Below are 11,247 nucleotides of genomic sequence, written 5' to 3' on the forward strand. Positions count from 1 at the left end.
TACCTAAAATTTGAATATTATTATTATGACATGCACCCATTTTTATAATATACAATAAGCTTAGTTAAATAGCTAACGGAACAAATCGGTTATGTGTCGACTCGGCAACACGGGGTGTCAAAATCAGAATTAGCATAAAGCATAAAAATGAATTTGGCAAAAACATCATGATAAACAAAGTGTTGTTGACAATGGCATAATTGAATCATGAAATATTTCAGAAGAACTAAAGCCTCCTCTCAACAACGTCTTTCTCTGACATTGTCACAGGATTGTCATCCGTTGGATGCAGTAACGTCTATAGTCGATACTATATGTAAGATGAAGAAAGGAAAGTGAAGTGTGGGATATGGAAAGTTACTTTGTTACTTATCGATTTCAATCGGTAAGTATGTTGATGGTATTTGTCTGTCTGTCTGTTAGATGCACGCGATATCTCACGAAAGCGAGGTTGACATCATAGCTCGGATCAGAAGCCTATTGATTTTCGATGAATTATGTCGTATAATTAGCGAATTATTAATTAATTAGTGATAGGACACACGGTGTCACTATGGAGTAAAAGCGCTGTTTTGGGGGATCCCCTAACCTTAGATCGATAAGTCTGCGGTCTCCGACCGATATTCTCGTTTTATCTGTTTCTGCCTTACATAAACAATACCACTACTCAGATCATAGCATAGGTCGATGACAAATTGCAGTCGAACCAGATTTTGTTTTAGATTCGCCGCGTCAGTTTTCTCGAAATTCAATCTGAAAACTTTTGGTGAATTCTTTCATATAATTTTCAGGATAAGGATTTTATCTTACTGATCATTTGTGAGAAATTAGTTTTGCTTTTAACTCATTATGACGTCATGAAAGAAAATAGCAAAACAATATAAGTTTCTAAATGATATTCGCTGGATTCAGAAAATGTTCGAAAGTTTTGTACATGATTATAAGAAGGGATGGATTAAGAACAGTAGGAACAAAACAATGATGGGGATTGCAGAAAGCTGTTGCATAGACTTTGCGGCGCAGAAGCAAACGTCAACTGAACGAGAGCTTCTGTTAATTCGAAACCATCCTAACAGAATTCGACGCCGCTCATCTGTTGTTCCAACGACCCCGCGTATCAGAGAAAATAAAATGCTTGAAGAATTGTGTGATGTCTCAGGAATCGAACCTGATGTACCAGCCGATAGAATGGGCACGTCTGATTTGACCACATTAGTAAGAAGGTTATCTCGTTACACGCCGGGTCCAGCTAAAACAAACTTGCAAAGTGGCAGCAGTGACGTGGCAACCTCTCCTACATTTGCCGTAACAAACACACATAAAATAGAACCGTAAGTAGGGTTTTATTTTTTATCAATCCTAAAAAAGAAATCGTGTTTTAAAACAAGAGCTTGTTTTAAATCAAATTTTTTCTGTATTTTTTATTGAAATACCCCTTTCATCGCCCCGAAACTACGCCAAAACGTTGCATTCGGGCAGCTGGAAATATAATTTTAAAAATGTGAGGAAAAATTTCTATTTTGACTTTTACTTTTATTGCGTACATTTATCGCGACTTTCGTATCTCCACAAAAGTCATAAGATTTTAACCGGAATGTTTATTCGAGATATCAAAGAGACGTTTTGAGTAAGAAAAATCATGAAAATTAGCTCACAAGTCTACTATAAAATTAATTAGAGGAATGGCAGCCTTCGGCAAAACGAGTGGGTTGCGATAATGAAGAATATGCTTACATCGACGGCGGATGAGACACGCTAGCCTGGCCCAGTGATTTCCCTACACCCCCCCTATAGGGGGTGAACACCCCCCCTAAAATTTCAAACACCCCCCCTAATTTTGAGGTGCGATTCCACACTGAGGGGTTCTAAACCGCAGTCTGCGGGCCAATTACGGCCCGTGTGACGATTTAAAATGGCCCGCCGAACTTGAGTGAAATAGTTTAACCCTTCATGTGGTACCTTTTGAGTTTTAGATACCGTCTATTGTTACATCATTATCACAGTTTAAGCACGTTTATTTCGTAACAATTGAATTATTCCGGTATCTTATGTATAGGTATGGGTATTATGATTACACACTGCAGTATTTTAGATGTCAGCCATATATTAAGAAGGCTTAAAGATGTCACAAAACGAAAACTAGGAACTGAAAACAGACGTTTTTTAGATGAATAACAGCGTTTTTATTTCTTTATTGAAAAGAATCAAACTTCAGCGATTTGTCTCCTTACAAAATATTTCAGTTCTGAAGGAATACAACATTATGATCAGTTGACGAGCGTATTTCAAAATTTAATTCATACAAAAGTAACATGTTCAAAAAAATTAGAAATGTGTAACAAAACAAGCCATAAGTAGCCATTCATACAATGTCATGAGCAAGTAACTTCATTAGTCACTATCAGTTGCAAATTACTTGTTGAAACGTGGTAGTATATATTTACGGTTGAAAGCCGTGCTTGTTATCTATTCCCCGAGAATTCTATCAGCTAAATATTATAATTATTGATTTTATTACATAACAATCTGCAATGCTAGGTGTATCAAAAATCAAGCTCAGAGCCTATTTTGGTGCCTATTTCTCAAAATTTTCTCAGGGCGCTTAAGCGCGCCCTGAACCCCAGCCGTGTCGTCCCGCACTTTTCCTCGCTCCCCTTTTCTGGCCCTACAATTTCATTCTGCTCTGGATTTTGGCTCGCCGTCAATCAACTTGGGGCCCCCCCATGTACATCGTTTCTTAAATACATACCATTTTTTTAAGAATACAAATAGCCTAGTTTTATCTCTAATAGAAAATTATTTACCCCCCCCCCTAAATTTTGAAACACCCCTACCCTAAAGGGAAAAGCTGGGGAACATACTGGCCTGGCCTATGTTAATTGTAAGAGTCCTCTAATGCAAAGACGCCTCAACTGATCTGTTATGACGCCATGGTGTGGATTTTGAGTTCATGTATTGACATGAAGGCATTAATTGCACAATGAAATTTCATATATATTTCTATCCAACAGAAATGAAAATTATTACGGTTAATACTATTCGGTTAAATAATTTATGCTTAGCAAGCTTTGTTTTTAAGGTTGAAGTGATAGAGTTTTTCAAGATTATACAAACTCATATATTCGATTGCATTTCAATTTTCGCAAGGTGGTTTCGTCGCAGGGTCGTTTACGTAATGGCGTTACGTTATCGGTTGCGTCTTACTGCGCCAACCACTGCGCGACAACCTGAGAAGGTGTGCGTGAGCCTCTATCGTTATTTGTGGCGTTTTGAAGAATTTATTGCAAAAAAAGAGCGCTTGGCAAGTTTTTACATCCATTTTTCTTCAACCTATTTAATACAAAAAAATCAAATAGTACAGCCATTTTGAACAAAACAGGCAAAAAAACTTGATTTAAAACAATTCTTTTTGAACAAATTCTTAACCGTAAGTAGATTAGGCACTTTTGACGTTTATTTCTCACTTTTAGGCAAGTGTGCTTCAAACAAGCCTCAACAGAAAAGTTTAAATGACGAATAATATATAATATTAACGATTAAAGTTAAAATACTTGAAATTCAAATATATCTCAACATTATGATACGTTTTATGATAGCGCCCAACATCTACATTGGAATTTCCAGGTCCACGCAATATATTTCTTATGCGTAAGATATTCCATATAGGAAACATATTTTGTAGCTGTTCGCTATGTCAAATAACATAAATAATAACAACAGTCATCTGACATACAGTTATATATATACTAACGTCATGGCGAACTAACTTGAATAAATTCATATATTGGATTTATTTATTCTCTTGCCACTTTGGATATGATTACACAACTTTCTGATTTTTGTTTTATAAATAATCACATTACAGAAACGGAATGTGTGAGTTTCTCGGAACGAAAGAATATTTACTAATAGTATTCAACGCATTGCAATTCCTGAAAAGCATGCATAGGTTTAACTTAATCGATATATCCAATTCATAGGCCTTTTTTGTGCGCAAGTGGATATAGAGTGAAAATATACAGAATGATTCAGAACTATAAATTATAACTTTACTTTCACAGATTGATTACTATCTAGCAATTTCCATTCTTCGCTAACCCAATCAAATTTATCGAAATTTCCTGCATTACAGATCGGCAACAGACGCATCTTTAACTCGAATTCTAAACAGTTTGAAATAGAAGCGTGAAGAAGTTTTGATGCAGAGTAATTAAACAACACGACCGATTTCAATATTTTTCAGAATTACACATCAATCGAACCAAAATACAAATGTTCCCTTTCTCCGTGTGTTTAAAATATGAAATTAACATTTAACTTTTGTTCGTAGAATTAAAAAAAAATTAAAAGTATGTATAAAGTAATGTTCAACCCTTTACTTTGTTACACTATTGCAAATATCAAGTCCAATATTTTTGAAAGACGAAAACCGCTAAACATATAAGTATTCGGTCTTCAATATATATTTTATTTGGTTACTCTGGGGCATTCACTGGGAGACATGAACTGCACTACCCTGCACGATAAAATGCTGAGTTTCTTATTCGGACAACGATACGAGAAAAAGTTTTACTTATCCTCAGCACAAGGTGCTGCAATAAAGTGCCTTCCTATCGCTCCTACTACTTTAACAACTCATTCGAACAGGATCCGACGTTTTATCCAGGCTTTCATGCTTAGTTTCATGATGCTTTCCTGAAATGACATTCTCTAATTACTAATTCCTGGCCCAAATGTTGCAACACGCAAACGAGATAATATGAAAGGTTAATCCTGTGCAGGATTTTTGAAACGTTTACTCAAATGCTCCACGTATGAATGAGAAGTGCAAAAATGTATTATCAACAATTTGTTGTTTTACCTGTTATTTATTCTTTGTACCCTTTTTTCAAGATCAGGGGGTCTAAAACGCTATTCTTACCATTTCATTATATCATATATGGCCTTGATAGTTTGATGACGTAAGTTAAGTACTTCATTATCCAGCAAAATAGTACGGAATATACACAATTACACGCCCGGTCTTAACGAAAGTCAGACTGAGAAGAGATGGTGTGATCGCAAAGCCGGGTAGCGAGGGCAGTGGTTTTTGATGTCAGTCAAGTATAGTGTAAACTATTACAATGCAAAGTACGCATGTCATAAATTTCCTCACGCTATCAGTCAAACTTCAATAGTTGCAATTTGAAAGAGCCGTCCGTCACGATAACTCATAACTCACATCTTTGGTTGGCCGTTTCAATCTGTCTTTCTTGTTTCGTTAATTGGGGTAATTTCTAAAAAAAAAGGAAATGACTGTTGGCGCAGGCCTCTGCCCACCTAGGGTGGACGAGTATAGACCAATACCAAATATATACTACTGACTACCAAGGTTGCACTCCCAAAAAGAAGCGCACTACCAGCACAAGACATTTATTTCTTTGTTATAATACGGTGCAATTTTCTGAAATTGTCATAAAACAAGCAAATACACACACAAAAATAAAAAGTATAATACGGCCGGAGCAACATCGCATGAGTAGGCCTACAAAAAATTCACGAAAATAAGAACTTATGAATACTCGTGCTCAGCGAATGTCAGCGCAACCTCGTACGAAGCTTTCGGCATGCGATTTAATCAGACATCCAGTGTAATGAAACGTGTTAATGATTTTCGTTCGATTCACATGTTTAAAACCTTCCAAAAAACTAACCAATTCCTTAATACCAATAGTGCATGAATTAATGACTCATTTTCTGAATTCGACTCACCCACATTCGACACATTACAGTCAGTCATGAACTACATACATGCTATGAGCTTATTTCGAATTTTTTGATTCTAAACATTCGGATTTAGCAAAAACAGATGTTAAAAACCCTTATCCCATGTGCTTTGAGGTCATTAGAACTTAAATGAATATCCCGTTGCTCATAATATCAAGGGGTGTTCCAATGTTTTGGGCAGCTTCTTAGAAACACCACACATGTCATTTATATAAGATAAACTTTAAGTTTGTTCAATCTGACTCTTTGAGAGCATTTAAAATGCATATTGAAACACCGTACGCGCAGACCCAATAAAATGGTACATTCGTTTGAAGTGTCGAAAATCACGATGGATATATCAACCCTACCCTTGGCAGTCGTTTCCATTGAAGCACCAGTACATTTACCCGTTTATTCCTGGATGATGTACTTGACAGCCTTGAATGAAAAACAAAGCCACGTATATGAAATATAGGAGTTAACCTAAAGTTCAAGTGATTGGTTTGAGTAAATATGGCAATGGAAGGGGATATTAGAATATAAAAAGTGGTCAGCAAAAAAACATTTTGAGCAAACTGAAGAGACAGCTTAAAGTCATGTGTGAGATAGGGCTTTGATATTTGAAATAATGTATAGCCAGGGCTGTCATCGATATGAACCCAAAAATAAGTCAGCAGGGAAACATAATAATAAGATAACGAGGAACGAAATGTAATAAACAAAATCTATGCATGCCAGTGCGACCCGTGTCTAATCATACTTTGTACTAGAAAGGATTTGCTCCAGCAGTTGTCTGTTCTTGAAAACAATCTGTTCCATCTCACTTTCAAATTGTATTTTGATTCAAGTTACACGAACTGATTTTGGCCGGTAGGCTATTGTTTAGTCATCGTGTCAATTAATTTGCTGTTATTACAGAATGAATGCGTGTAGCAATCAATGAGGTTGTAAAATATCAATTCTCGCAAATCAATCATTCGAATTTACTAATCTAAGTGCCTGGTATCAGAACCTCTACCCACAAAATAAGGACACATGTCAAAATAAGGACGTTTCTTAGAAATAACGACAAAAATATTTTCTAAGACAAAGACCTTCAAAATAAGGACAAATCTTAAGGACGTTATGGCAGCCGTATGCGAGGGCCACGCGTGGGAAAGGATATTGTACTTAGAAACGAACCTATTACAAACTCCAGAATATGTACCGTAAGTAAAGAGGGCTTCCATAGTTAAATCATTGTGAATATTCAGCTCCTATAAATACATGTTAGACACGGAGCATATAAATAGAATAGAAGCATCGCCATAAAACATATAGAGACTGTATAGAGATATGTTGGGAAAACTTTTTTCATAAACTAAGATGTTTCAGGCTGATATAGTTTTAAAGTTTTTTTTTTTATATTCAGTGTTTTTCAGGATTCTATCTGACGAAACTAAGATAAACTCATAGACATTTTCCTTGCATGCCATTTGTGTATCGAATAATAAGAATATAGTGTCGAGATATGCAGCCTCCATATGATGGGTACAGTGGCAATAATGAAATTAACTTTCACCTCGACGACAGAATTTTCATTGCATAATGTTCTTTTTGTTTCGGCTTTTCATTGGACACTCCGTAAACGTCATCCGTACTTTGCCTGAGCCCGTCGAGACCAGCACTATTAGGCGAAAATGCAAATGACGAAGTAGTCTCCTGAGAAATACAGCGATTGACTGTAGTATTGCGATATGGAGAATGAGTGGTTTGTAATCTTTCGTGCTTGAACCTTGTCCACATTACCACTAGTAGTTTCTTTCGTAATGAATCAATTCCGAATGCAATTTGATGAATGACTGGGATATAGATAACTACAACAAACAAAATAAATAGAGAAGGCATTGAGGCCGGTATATCGGTAAACGAAAATACCAAGTGGGTAGGTATATATCCAGCAGCCCATCTGTAAACGTGAATTAGTGAGAAAAAGATGAACCAGGCGTCCGGATAAATGAAATGCAGGAGTCGCACCGATATATCATGGATGAAAACGTCGATTAGCATCACCATAGGACTTATGACGTAGAAATTGATGTCGTCACTGAAAATACAAAAAAAAAACTTTCTCATTGACAAGTTACTATCTGGTTGCTATCTTTATTATGCATCATGCCTGTAAATGACGTTGATCACAGTCAAGACACCCATTTCTAAAAGTATTTTCTCGCGGGCTCCGAATAATTCAGTTTGGAAATTAAAAAAATTCGGACCTCCAGAAGTATGCGCACCAAGATGGCGCACGACCTGAACATATTATGTATGTACCGGTTCGGATTCATGTTGTGCGACATCTTGGTGCGCATACTTCTGGAGCACCAAAAATCCAGTCATCATTTTGTAAAACTTTGCAAGAGCAAGTCATCTTTCGTTTTTCACTTGAGTTACGGTGCCTGATTCGGTGGCGTTACACTCAACAAACGCGGGGGATAAAATCCTGTGTAAATTTTCCACCTCTGGAAAGGGAGAAAAAATATTAGCAGTAGATACCTTTTAAATACTTCTGTGTATGTCATAGCTTCAGTGTTGTTAGCAGATCGGGCGATCAAATGAGCAATTGATCCAATCATGCATGCCAAAGAACCGTTAAAGCTTATAACGTGCAAGACCCAACAGACTTTATGATACCTGAATGTGTATATTATTTCGATAACAACAAAGTTACTTTCAATTTCTCCCAGAACACAAATCATCTTATTTAACCAAATGTGCATTAGATTTACAAGTACGTAATCGAATTTTATGAATCGATTATTTGTATATCTTCGCTGTTCTCCTCATATAACAAAATGAAGTTTTCTTACCACGAAAAGTCATCATTACAGAGACAGTCATTGTCAAAGTTGAAACCAGCCAGTAAAAGGGCCAACGTGCAATACAAAGTAAGCATCATAAAACTCCATGTTGGGTAGGATAAGAACCATTCAGCCTGTATGAAATATATGCGAATATGTCAGGTCTCAAATCAAACGATATAACGTGAACATATATCATATATTTCAACAACAACAAATACAACGCAACACTAAATTAGTCTTGTGAGGTTTTAAATGGTGATATTTTGGATTGTTCCAACAACTGATGCTTAATATATATTCACTATGAGCAAAATGTGTCTTATATATCAATTGTTTATCAACTAGTTTCATACGGATCGAATTGTGTTAATAGAAAAATTGGCCAGCATCATGCGCAATTTCTTCATAAACGTTCCAAAATCACTCAAGTTACCAGACTTGACACAAAATAGATCTATAAAGATTCAAATGGTCGAGGAGAGGACATAAGAAATTGATTGGGTTCTTATTCGGAGTGAAAGTGTTGGAAGAGTGATGGTGTATCGGTGTCGTCCGAGGATTCGATCAGTGCATGAATATTTTTGAGAAGTTTCTAGACAATATGCTTGTGCAGTTTCCCAACATATTGGGTATTTTTTTTTTATAATAGTTTGCTCAAGTTTGTTAGGCCCAAATATATGTTTCATACTTCGAACTAAAACTTTAATGCTACTTCGTTTTGGCCTCCGTGTCCATCCATTTAAGAACTTTTCTTATTTTTTTCATTTAAGATTGTTCACGGCAAGATCGCGATCGCATAATTATGAATGAGAAAATACTGGTATTGGATTTGCAAACAGTTATAACGTAATACGAGCTACTTATACATTTTATATCTTACCACAAGTTGTTCTGATGATAACTGAGATGCTTGATAAGAGTTCCAAGACAAAATCGATGCCGAATATATAAAACAGACAATTCGGTATACTAGAAATGGGTATTGTGTTCCTATCCACTAAAACGCAAATTATTTAAATATGTTTAGATATATGGCAATTCGGAAGTAGTAATGGAGTTTCATCATACGGAGAATCTAAATATTAGATTCGAGTCCAGGGTATAGGCAAATGGATAATTGTGGTCTATTTTTCGTTGGACAAAGTTATCGCATGAAAACACGAATTACAAGAGTTTCGAGTTACGAATCGTCTATTCAATATTAATATATCAAAGGAACCAGGTGCGAAGAAACGACGCCCGAACAATTGTAACACGGGCAGACGTGTGAAAATTAATACCTGTAAACAAAGGTACATGATATTTTAAATTAATCATTGGTCCGTACGAAAAGACTGTGCCTTACAAATTGGTTGATTTATAATATTAATCCATAATCGAATCCTACTCAGTAGGTGACGTTGAAAACATATAGAATACTATTATTCCTTATATTTCTCATTTTGGTCTGAAGGGTTTCTAATACTCATACAGACACGTATTTCCTTCAGACCCGTTATTACTTTTTAGATTCTCACACATAGTTATATCAATCGTATTTACATACTCACATAATTTGAAATTTTGAAACAAATATCAGTTATCGCATTCAAACAAGATCATCACAATACTCGGAAGATATTTTTGAGAAAAATGTAAACTTACCGCAGTCGTTGCAAATTTGCTCGGATTCGGCTCATCTAACCACAATTTCTTCCACATCAATTCGTTTCGAAATCTAATAAAACAAGTGTTCTTACATTGCGCCATTTTTCACTAAACGTCTTCGTGCATTTGCAATCCCTTTCGCTTGTGCTTGTCGATCAGTGTGTGTAAAAGAGAGATGAAAGTAAATGAGACCAATGCTGTGAATCAATGGAATCTTATTGTCATGGTCCATTTACTTTTCGTTTGGCACAATAGTTCCTGTGGCGCTGTATCAGCGACCCACCTACCGCAGCCCCTCCTCCTCCTTGCAATGTTACTTTAATAAATGTTTATTATATAGGCCTATAGTAAGCATATTTCCTTTTTTACGCTGAACAAGAACAAAAATTGGCTCAACATTAATTTTTATTAATCGAGATCAAAATAAGTGGGAGAAATAATTACGAACTGTATCGTTTCAAATTTTAGGTTGCAAACCAAAGTTAATTGTGCCAGTAGCGAAAACAAAAAGTATTTAGAATATGGGGACATACAAATATTGATATTTAGAATATACAAAATGCTGATAAATCGGGTACGCATCTTATTCAAAATGCAAACACATGATTGTTGCAGCGAGAATAGTGTCTTCTCTACACCATGGAACACATCCGCGATGGTGGCAAGTCAGGACAAATTCTCTGGCACACGTACACGTTAAACTATTCTCTAGTCAAGTTATTGCAACGTTGGTTTGTTCAATGGTTATCTTGTAAAATCTACGAACTCGACAAAAATCAGATGAGCACCACAAGTTAACGAAGCTCATCATTTCCGGAAAAGCCCCTTAGCTCAGTTGTCTGCAACCCTTTTCGAGTGATGGACCAGTGAAAACTGACCAAAATTTTGGCGGACCGCCTATATACTGCAGGGATCCGCAACTACGGGGTCGCGACCCAAATTTGGGTCGCGAAGCCCTCCGCTCTGGGTCGCGAAACAATTTAAATTTTCCATAAATATGAGCATCGCGTCT

General features: G+C 36.2%; 2 protein-coding genes across 2 annotated transcripts; one reads left to right on the forward strand and one right to left on the reverse strand.

Moving 5' to 3' along the window:
• Positions 1–887: 887 nt before the first annotated feature.
• LOC120336468 (uncharacterized) lies at positions 888–4,330 on the forward strand. Its single transcript, XM_039404153.2, has 2 exons — positions 888–1,331; positions 4,133–4,330. Exons 1-2 carry the CDS (start codon positions 916–918, stop codon positions 4,179–4,181), a joined length of 465 nt encoding a protein of 154 aa, XP_039260087.1. The 5' UTR covers positions 888–915; the 3' UTR covers positions 4,182–4,330.
• Positions 4,331–5,396: 1,066 nt separating this feature from the next.
• LOC120336304 (uncharacterized) lies at positions 5,397–10,596 on the reverse strand. Its single transcript, XM_039403954.2, has 5 exons — positions 10,233–10,596; positions 9,469–9,585; positions 8,595–8,719; positions 8,281–8,418; positions 5,397–7,834 (listed from the first exon to the last, which is right to left on the reverse strand). Exons 1-5 carry the CDS (start codon positions 10,335–10,337, stop codon positions 7,306–7,308), a joined length of 1,014 nt encoding a protein of 337 aa, XP_039259888.2. The 5' UTR covers positions 10,338–10,596; the 3' UTR covers positions 5,397–7,305.
• Between the last annotated feature and the right edge of the window lie 651 nt (positions 10,597–11,247).

Source organism: Styela clava, chromosome 2 (genome assembly GCF_964204865.1).
Source record: "Styela clava chromosome 2, kaStyClav1.hap1.2, whole genome shotgun sequence".
NCBI lineage: Eukaryota > Metazoa > Chordata > Ascidiacea > Stolidobranchia > Styelidae > Styela > Styela clava.

Bases quoted from the DNA above. Each gene is read 5' to 3' on its own strand.
- LOC120336468 (XM_039404153.2), top strand. From the start codon at position 916: ATGTTCGAAAGTTTTGTACATGATTATAAGAAGGGATGGATTAAGAAC. The intron at 1,332-4,132 runs GTAAGTAGGGTT...CCTGCATTACAG, and splicing joins AACACACATAAAATAGAACC to ATCGGCAACAGACGCATCTT.
- LOC120336304 (XM_039403954.2), bottom strand. From the start codon at position 10,337: ATGGCGCAATGTAAGAACACTTGTTTTATTAGATTTCGAAACGAATTG. The intron at 9,586-10,232 runs GTAAGTTTACAT...TTTGCGTTTTAG, and splicing joins GCAAATTTGCAACGACTGCG to TGGATAGGAACACAATACCC. The intron at 7,835-8,280 runs GTATCTACTGCT...TTGTATTTTCAG, and splicing joins TACACAGAAGTATTTAAAAG to TGACGACATCAATTTCTACG.